Below are 10,730 nucleotides of genomic sequence, written 5' to 3'. Positions count from 1 at the left end.
TGATGTGACACCCCAACCTCATGTATAAAAATGGAAAAAAGTGGTTCTGGATGAATATGCCAGTGTACCTGGAAATGTCTTGTGGAACAGGCTACAGTGCGTTACTGATTTGTGCCATTTGGTCCCCATATTTTAGAAATGAGAGTTTCATACAACAAGGTGAGTTGGATAATGTAGCTGGTGATAATAAATTCTGCTATACCTGCTCAACATGCCTCTATCATGACCTCATCAAGAAAAGTGGTTCAGAAAATAATGATGTCAATTTTATTATCGGCAGCGAATCCTTACAATGTATTCATTTCTACCAAATAATCCAATGCACTGTGTAGCTGGTTTTTGTAGGACTTAACATTTTTAAGACACTGACAAGCATACTTTTATAATGTTACTGCCCTCCATATGGAAATTGTTTAAGAAGATATTTGGAAGGCATTGGATCATAAAACTCTTCATTTTCCCTATTGACTGTTTAATAACGTCTAGATTTTTGGCAACACACGTAATCAGGTTTAATGTGTTCTACATGTCTACATGTCATACATTTTTTAGTTTACTTTTACCTGTTTGTTAATTGGGTAAGCCAACTGGACAAACTGAACCTTTTCAGGGGTGACATAGGAGCACTGTCTGGTTAAATGACTTGCTCAGTCACCCACAAGGCAAATGAAGGTGCAAGGAATCAAACTCTGTACCCCAGGAACAGGATGCAGCTCATTTACAGCACTTAGCTTACTCCGTTGCGCTAAATGCCATGCAGACAGTAAATCAGTCATAACTTTTTCCATGTAAGATGCATTGCTACTTGTTATTACCATAATGACAGAAGCAAATACTTAACAGCAATGAACTTTCGTTTCTTTTTGCTTCTATGCAAGATGCAATCTCGACTATATTTAATTGCAGCTTTAAGATGTCACTAGATTTATTAATAAATGCCGCTATAGTTCTGTGAAGAACTCTGTGTGGAACAGAGGGATGAAGGTAGTGAATTTATTATCATTATATAAACTTCATTTCACTATATTAAAGGACAGGATGGTGGTCAGTCCTAGACTGGACGTTATTGGACGAGATCATCCAGCTCTTAAATGACAATAAGCTTTCCTGACGGGGTTAGGATATGAGTAAACAGAGCCACCTGCCATGCAGCCTACACTTTTTGTGTTAAAAGTTCAGTAAGTCTGAAAACATCGCTGGAGAAAAATCACAGGTTCCAGTAGTCGGTATTGTACCATGTCAGAAAAGACTGGATCACAGAAAATTTGTTTGTACATGGCATATAGAAGTGGGAATAAGCTGGCACTCACATCAGTGGTGTAGTGGGTGTTTTCAGCAAACAAATAAAAAATAAAAAAATAAATAATGTATATGTGTTGTGTAATGTAATGAGTGTAGTTTCACTGATGAATTGCTTGATAAAATGAGATACAGTTAATTGGAATGGATCCCAGTTCATCTTATGATTCCATTAATAGAGTTATCCTGATGTGCTAAACTCAGTGTTTCATGTCTCTGCAATCCTTCATATGACTTTGTATGGGGCACTCAGTCATCCTGCAAGAAGTTTTAACTACATGTCAAGGGAGCCTTGCTAGATGACATTGTAGAAGTAAAGAAGCAGATTTAGAACCAGCATATACTATAAGCGACAAATGGTTGTCAGGGGGAGGTAGGCTTAAAGTGTAGTGCTTTGTATTACTCTCTGTTATAAAATATAATTAAATGCATTGTATTCCACAGTGAGGATGTAGAAATTCTGGTACTTTAATTGAAACTCCACGTCCAGACTTCACCTTATAAAAGGCAGACTACATAATTTACAGTAATTCAGTCATATTCCTTAACACTTCATGGTAGCTCATGTAAAATAAAAATTACATTTTGTTTGTCTTGTTCAAAACTTCAGATCAATACAATAACATTGTTGTGATAAGAATTGCACTTATCAACATAGATAAAACCAGATGATTGCTCTGATTATAACTGACCTCTAATCTCATTTGCAGATGTTATAATAAGAATTGCACTTCTCAACATGGATAAAAGCAGATGATTGCTCTGATTATAACTGACCTCTAATCTCATTTGCAGATGTTATAATAAGAATTGCACTTCTCAACATGGATAAAAACAGATGATTGATTATAACTGACCTCTAATCTCATTTGCAGATCATTCCTTGACTTGGACAGCATGTCTAAGAACTTGGTAGCGGATTCTACTTGACTACAGTATCTGCCGTAAAGCAGCAGTCTGAAACAGAGCATAATATGATACACATGTTAGCATGCCATTATCACGAGTGCATTAAGCTTATCTAAGCTGTGACTTTTTTTCCATCAGAGTATTACAAGAACAGCAAATACTGTTATATAAATACATGGACAGATTTACTGCACTATCATATAACATTCTTGGTTAGACAAATAGGTATAGTGAGTAAGGAGGATTTGGTATATTAGTGTTTTAAGACAATTTTATTGGTTTTCAAAATAAAAACACATGAAATAAATAAAAGTAAAACCTGTCTGTATACAGACAATTAAATATATTACAAATAATTCCGTTAAAATTATAGCAGGCATAAAAATATAGTGGGAGTAGCATGCCCTATCCAAAATATTAAGCATTTTCACACATCGTTTGTGAGTGTGCAAGAAACATGCAACCATAAATAATTAATGATGTCACTGTAAACTGACCCCATGAACCTTGAATGCACAATTTCAAACATTCAAACATTATTATACATAGATCATTTGAAATAACAGTTTTCTAAACATTTGCTACTCAAAATATTTTTATTAAATTTATGTGAAACTTTATATACTTGCAAATACTTATTATACTTAATATAATAAGAAATGTTTTCATTTGCTATTGTCTTAAGATTTGCCCAGTGAGGGATAATACAGAATTTGGCAACAGAACAAAAGACAAATAATAAAATTTATTTCTTATCTGTTGAATTAAAATTTAATTTCCATAGAATTTCTAATTGCCAAATGATGTCATCCATGGAAATATGATATTCCTTTAATCTGTCATTTATAAATTTCTAAATTCTTTGAAAATACAGGGAAACCAAAATATATAATCAATATCTTAATCTTCTGCCCACAAAAATATGCTTAAGAGAAAGTTCATGGAAAAACATTATTTTTTTCTTGGAAGGGGTAAGATATGAATTGTGATAAATCATATATTGCATATAAAATCATGCAGCAAATGGAATGGAATATAATTCCATAATTATATCTGCTAATTATTCCATAAAGCATCACTCTCAAGTGATAAGTAAGATTTGCCTGAAATGTTTAAATGCAAAAATGTATTGCAAAATTAGATTTTCATAATTAAAGCAGGCATCCAAGAACTGAAGTTGAGACTAGTGCTTGTTTTACGATTTGGCATTGCAGGCATTTTGCTTCTCTAAAAGAAAATTGACATATTTGACTTAATGTTAATCCATATTCTGATAATAAAAAAATATAGTCCAGATAATTTATAACGATCATAAATCTCTATACCAGATGTAAAATATTTTACAGCTCATATGCAATGAAGTATTTCAGATGTGGAAAATAACTGTCACAAACTGTTTGACTGAGAAGCAAATATTTGGGTTATTTATTATAGGTCAGAACAAAAGTATAATTTTAGTAAACTACCAAAGCCTGATGGGATTATTAAAAGCAAATTTATCAACAACATGTGACTTTTGTGCTTGGCTAATATTTTCTTATTCAACCAAGGAAACACCAAATAGTTGTAATCAAGTTTTCTAAATGCTTTCCCCAAATACTAGTTTAAGCTGCTACCTACTCCTCTTCCATAAAATGTTTCCAATAACTTATAAAAGTTTTAACTGGTATAGCTACTACTCTGTGAAAGGAAATATATAACAAATTTAGGGAGAAATATAAATTTTATTTCTTCATTGCATTTTCTTATACAAGGAATTGGGATTTTTTGGCATTCAGGATTTACAAAAATTAATAAATATGGAAATATGATAATTTCAAATTAGGTTGCTTTTACAGTCAGTGAGAACATCATTGGTGTCCATCTTTCCAAATGTTGCTTAATTGGATTCTATTTCTTCAAGCTTTTATTAAAACAACCTTTATCACCTAAATACTCAACAAATAATGACAACCAATAAATAGCCAAAGAGTCATAAACATTGAATAAGAAATATTTCTACACATAAGCACTGCTAATTGACAATAAACAAATATACATCAATCAATTAGCAACTTGGCTACACTATAATTATATCAGCTATTATTATTACTATTAGCATTATTTTTATAATAATAATGATTTTAATGTCTGCAAGATAAAGTAACCCTAGATATAATGCCTCTAAAGATCCTCACTTCAATATTTTCAAAGGGTTGACCACCATATCTTGGATTTAACCTTTTCTGCAAAGATCTAAATCCTATGTTGCAGTATACCTAATGTGACTGACAGGTCCCCTAGATGCAAAGGTAACTTGGCTAACCATGCTTTCAACCACAACCATTGTAACAGCTGGTGACAGTTTAGGAAGCTATATATGCCTACATCCTACTCCCAAATTCAGCAACTACAACTGTAAATCTCTACCAAAGCTGCAAATTTGTATGTGAAAGTGCAAAGAACAGCCTCTGAGCAAAGAACACTGTAACCAGTCATGTCACAAAGTCACCAATCCTTCCCACAAGCCATAAACAAGGTGGAGGTCCCTGAATTTATGTATAAGCACAGTATAAGCAACCAGAAAAGTACTCCTTAAGGTATTTATTTATATGTATTTACTGACGTTTGATTACTGGGAAAGTTCTGACTGGGTAGGAGCCCATTTTCAGTGGAGGGCTGAAGAGTAAAGTTCCAAAGTATTACAAAATATTTTAAGAACAGTAATTTTGCAGTCTTTAAAAAAATACAAAAACAGCTACAGTTTAAATAATTATTCCAAATTAAACATAATCTGAAAAAATTGGTTAAGAATAAAAGAAAGTTATATGACAATGATTTAATGGTTAGAGAAATTTCAACCAGGTTTTAGTAAATTAAAGGTGTCAGTATAATACAAACAGAAGTTGTAATGGAAAGTGAGACAAAAGGTATCCTTGCTGAATATGCGCTAATTTGGAGTCCAGAATCCTTTAAACAAGAACAATGTCTGCTTTTCAGGCAAGGGTATTGACATAAACTGTTGCAAAAGAGATTTAGCTCTAATACTGAGACCAGGAAATACCTCCTAAAGCTATTTCTGCAGTTCAGTCACTGTCTTCTCTACCTGTGGCAATAATAACAATATTTAAATCAAGGCATCTCTGTGATGTAAAAACTCACCAGCATTCTTTTATCTTTATTGCAAACTGTTTCATATTGGGAGAAAGTAGTAAGTAACCTATGTTTTGCAGATTGACCCCATTACAATGTGGCAAAAGCTTAAAAAATGCCACAGACTATTTTTAGGCACATCTCAGACATCTTGCAGCATCTGGATGTCAGCAAATACTTTTCAACCTTCCCATATCAGCTTAAATCTTTTGACCAGTGGATCTCATTCCATTTCAGGGGCTTTTATCCAGCTACATCCTATATCTCCAATGTGGAGAGTACCCCAAAGAAACAGAAGAACCCCAAACCTTAATAGGAAGGAGAAATGGTATATATTCTTTATAAAGCTTACATGTGTCAACAATCACATCACAAAATTTTAGATGAGTAGGAAGCCTGGCTAAATACCAGTGTAACACCCCTGGTTATTCAGCTTACTTTATAATGATTTACAACTCTGCCGGCATGGCAGGATGTAGCATTTTAACATGAACTCATTACAGCCGAGTGATGTTTCCAGGCATTTCTGCAGTTACCTCCTACTGCGCTTCTAGGCGTCAAATATTGCCTGTTCATATTTGCACTGATATTTCCAAGACCATGCTACATACAAGGTATCTGAATATTTTATCTTGAAGCATACATGATGGCAAACACAATTGTATTGATATCTGACCTTATCAATTAGTATTTGGTAGACCTGTAAGGTGATAACTTCATTTTTTCTAGGCTGAAGCCACACCCACTAGGAGTTACAGGCGCACAATTAAAAAAACTCTACTGGACGGCATGTAGTAACTAGTGAAGAGCAAGAGCCCCAGAATACCCTCACCTCTTTGGTACAATAAGGCATGCAATGTAATGGGCATCCTTCTCATCTCATTGTCCCAAATGGAGCTTAAAGTCAATATCATTTTAGTCGGCCAGCCACTGTTTTCAGCATCTGCATGTGCCTGAAAATATACAGCCGTAAGGGCACTAGAAATACCTCCTTCCATATCTCTTTAAGATTAAATTTAACCATGGTAAGCAAGTTAGGATGAAGAATTATCCCCAAATATTTAGGTGTTAATGAAATATAACATATTCTGAAGGATGACCTCCCAAGACTGAACACCTGAGTTGCCACATCAAAGGAAACTAAGAGCAGGTTTCCTGCATTACAATGAAGCCTGCAAAGCTTCTCAAATTCTGAAAGTAATTTCAGGATGCATGCTAAGTCTTGCTGGGAGTCTTGTGTTAGAATGAAGTGATCTCATTACAGCCGAGTGATGTTTCCAGGCATTTCTGCAGTTACCTCCTACTGCGCTTCTTTCTATGCCCCACAAGATCTAGCTGATATCACCCCCTGGGTGACTGATGCATTTATTTAGAGGCTCATTCACCAAAAAGAAAATGACAAGAGGCAATTGGTCAACCTTGTCTGGTACCCCTCCCTACACAAACAGGTAGTGCCCTTTCATTAGTATCCATAACAAGGTATTCCTATATGTACTTTGCACGAACTTTGTATAAACATCCGGCAGTTTCATTGCCCAGAGTACTTCCCATAAGTAATCCAGACTGGGAAATAAAAGGCTTTTTCAAAATCAAGCATTTCTGCCACTTTTCATTGTGGCATCCTAGCTAAGCTCTAAAAATACACACTCAAGGTACAGTGGGGGTCCACACTAGGTTACCCTTGAATGAGGCCTGCTTGACACTTAAATATAAAGTTTAGGGAGAAACTTCCACAATCAGTTTGCCAGGATGATATCAAAGATTTTAAGGTCTACATTAAGCAAGGATATTATTCTGTACCTTACCAGAGAAGCTGGGTCCTTAGCTGGTTTGAGGACCACTATATACTTACCAGAGAAGCTGGGTCCTTAGCTGGTTTGAGGAACACTATATACTTACCAGAGAAGCTGGGTCCTTAGCTGGTTTGAGGAACACTATATACTTACCAGAGAAGCTGGGTCCTTAGCTGGTTTGAGGAACACTATATACTTACCAGAGAAGCTGGGTCCTTAGCTGGTTTGAGGAACACTATATACTTACCAGAGAAGCTGGGTCCTTAGCTGGTTCGAGGACCACTATATATAAACACAGATGACACAGATGAGCTGTTAACTCCATAGCCTTCCTGAAATTCCCTATAGAGATGCATCAAAAACTCAGTCAGACCATCATCCAAGGCATCATACAAACTCATCATTAACCCGTCATAGCCAGGGGGGTTACCATGGGGACATGTTTAATGACCTCCTTCACCTTATTCTGCAAAATCCAACTAGCCAACAAAGTTGTCTCCTCTTCTGAAAGGGTAGCTAATTTAACATAATCTAAAACCCCCTGAACTTTAATCCTCCTACTCTCATCTTTCATCTGCCCAACGTTGTACAGGTGCTGATAATAACTTTTAAAAATATTGTTGATTCCTGTTTTACCTGATATCAGCCCTGTATGAGTCGTATGTCTTACTTTTGGTATTCTGCTTATAGTTTTCTCACCTTTAATCTATGTGATGACATCCTTTCCATTATATTGCCCAAGGCCCAGGACATTAAAGCCATTCTTTGCACATAAAGCTGAGGTCTTGTACTCAACAAGGCACTAAGTGCATTGTATCTTGATTTATCCTACCAGCATTCCAACCTTTTCAGGTATTGTAAAGATAATAGTGTACTTGGTTTTGGGTACACTTTATCCCAAAATATTTGACCATGATAGCAACTTTAAAAATGAATGTTCTAAAGGATTAAATACAATATAATTATTTATTTTATTATTTATTTAGCATTTGTTTACTGGGAAAGTTTGACTTTTCAGCAGAGGCCCGGGGAGAAAGGCTCCAGATGCACATTTTTGTAATGTGGTAGGAAACTGGAGCACCCAGAGAAAACCCACATTAATGCAGGGAGGACATGCAGACTCCACACAGAAGGCACCCCAGCCGAGAATCAAACCGGATAACCTCTTGCTGTGAGACAACAATGCTACCACTGCACCATTATGAAGTAGGAACATAGTACATTTAATCAAATTATGTTTTAATTATATAGTTTTAAAAGATTTCAACAGCCTCTTGAATTCTAGATTGATTACTTCTTCTGGAGCCAAAATACATGCTAATATTATTAGCAAAAGTTGCATGTTGTATAGAAAACTAGAAATCTTGCAGTAAGAGCTGTACACTTTAGATGACAAATATCAAAACAAGGGCTCTACATATTAAAAAATACAAAAAAGGGGGACTCCCCTGCAATCTACCAGTTCTGACATTTATTGGTTGAGACTATGAACAACTGATATGCAGTAAACTTAAAAGATTATAACACGATTTTTAAAAATTACATATGAAGACTGAAAATAACCTTAGACAGAGTAATATTCAGGAAAAAGGAATAACTAAGCCTATCAATTGCAGCTGTGATTACAGTGAAGATAGGGGCTTTACAGTGCTTTCTGGGCTTCAAAAGAATGCCCATTGTGATAATTTAATCAGATATATGCCTAGTTCTGGTAAACCCTGATCAGAAGGGATAAATTACCTGTGGTATAATTGATGTTAACTATTTAGTAAGGACTGTAGCATACAATTTCAAAACCAATGGGTTGACAATTAGAACTGTACACTTATGCACTTGATTTAACAACTGGGAAAGCTTGGAATGATTTAGATAAAGATTTGTGATACCTTATTCTAAATTCCTGTAATCTAAGTAAATAGAATTTAGCTTGTCTGAAAAGTCCTTTTAGAAATCTGCTGTATCTGATCTTGGAGCTTTGTTCTTCCTTAACAATTTAATTGCACCATTAATCTCTTGTACAGTAAAGGGCTTCTCTATTTTTGTTTAATGTTGGAGATATTTCAGGAAACTTAAAGTGACTCCAAATAGTCATCTATTTCTTTTTACAAAGATTGTACGTCTACATTTCTATAGAGATTCTGCTATAATAAACCAAAAATCTTACAAATGCCCTTATCTCAGGTAATGTTTTATAAGCTTTTTACAAGGGTTTATTAGTGGGCATCTGTATTTGAATGATTCTAATAACCTGAAAGGCATTTAAGCTCGTTCTGTGTACGTTGGTATTAATTTTGGGTCTATATTAAAACACTGAAGAGGCATTTCACAGAACGCCTCTTCAGCGACACATAAACACCGAAGACACTAAACTGCGAACACTCAAAACAGTGATTTCTTTCCCTGGGAAAGAAATCGCTAGCATAAACACACACACACCCTTTCAAACATAACTACATGGGGGCTTCGCCCCACACCCCCAACATGGGGGGCTGTGCCCCCCCACCCCCCAACTAAATATACCAACTCCGAGATCTCACTACAGTGGGGAAAATGGGAAACACATAGGGATGGCCAAGTGATTTCTTTCCTAGGGAAAGAAATCACTGATGTCAGCATTAGCGGTTTTCAGAGTTCAGTGTTTATGTGTCGCCAAAGAGGTGTTCGATAAAATGCCTCTTCGGTGTTCTGATATAGATCCATTAATTTTCACTGTATCCATAAAACAGAGAGTTAAGCATCTACTTTAGCTTGGTGTGAGAGTCTACAACTAGACCTCCTATGTCAGGAACATTAGTACGGAGTTCCATTATATGACATCTACTAACAGCAAGTTATCAACATAAGGCTTCACCATAGTGGCTATTACCTTCATAAACACTCTGGGTGCAGAAGAGATTCCAAACGACAGCATTTATAATGAAGATGGCAGCAGGCAGAACAAATTAACACTATACATGTGCTTTACAATAGTGCAGCATTATTCCTTGAACAGTCATCATTCATAATTTGATGTTAACATGTGGACTCACTAAAATAACTAAGTCCAAGAGAGAACAGAGATCTACCATCAACTTTATAATCAGGAAGAAGTAGGAGTGGAACTCTAAATCTCTCTGCAAAAATGGGCAACCTTTATGTCACCTTTGAGGAACACAGGCTGTGTGTGTTTCAAGAGATCCTTGAGAAAATAGATTAGTCCTTTTTAGGTGGAGCACCCAAAAGGTGTAAAACATAGACTACAATGATCTTGGTGATCTTTAGTAATGGGTCTTCATGCCAGAGTTAATTCAAAAAATGTACCCCATATAGCCAGTCCTAGAAATGAGTTATGAATGTGATAGCTAGGCTGCCTTGGAGGCCTGGCTGCCAGAACAGGAGACACAATACTTCAATGTTCACCTCACTCTATGACAGAAACTTCTTCTTCCTAAAAATCTGTGGTGACCTGGAAGAACGAGATGAGAATAAAGGGCTTGTACACATCACCAAAATCACCCACTTGATAGTTCCTGCTGCCTCTTTTATTGATCTTCAACCACATCTTTCAAACTTGCCCAAAGGCATTCATGTTGACTAATCTGAAATGATCCTTAAAAG

At 35.7% G+C, this 10,730-nt stretch overlaps 1 protein-coding gene across 1 annotated transcript in view; it reads right to left on the bottom strand.

Moving 5' to 3' along the window:
• VAV1 (vav guanine nucleotide exchange factor 1) overlaps positions 1-10,730 on the bottom strand; it is a gene marked incomplete at its 3' end in the record, with an annotated part of 1,650,237 nt that overhangs the window by 772,027 nt on the left and 867,480 nt on the right. Inside the window, 1 exon segment of the mRNA XM_044084720.1 lies at positions 2,157-2,256. Within this exon segment, the coding sequence (XP_043940655.1) occupies positions 2,157-2,256 (100 nt within the window).

The sequence above is a fragment of the Protopterus annectens genome, chromosome 9.part0 (assembly GCF_019279795.1).
Source record: "Protopterus annectens isolate FY-2018-M chromosome 9.part0, PAN1.0, whole genome shotgun sequence".
In the NCBI taxonomy this organism is placed as follows: Eukaryota; Metazoa; Chordata; order Ceratodontiformes; family Protopteridae; genus Protopterus; species Protopterus annectens.
Note: the sequence above shows the minus strand (reverse complement) of the source record. Positions and strands in the feature narration are given on the sequence as shown.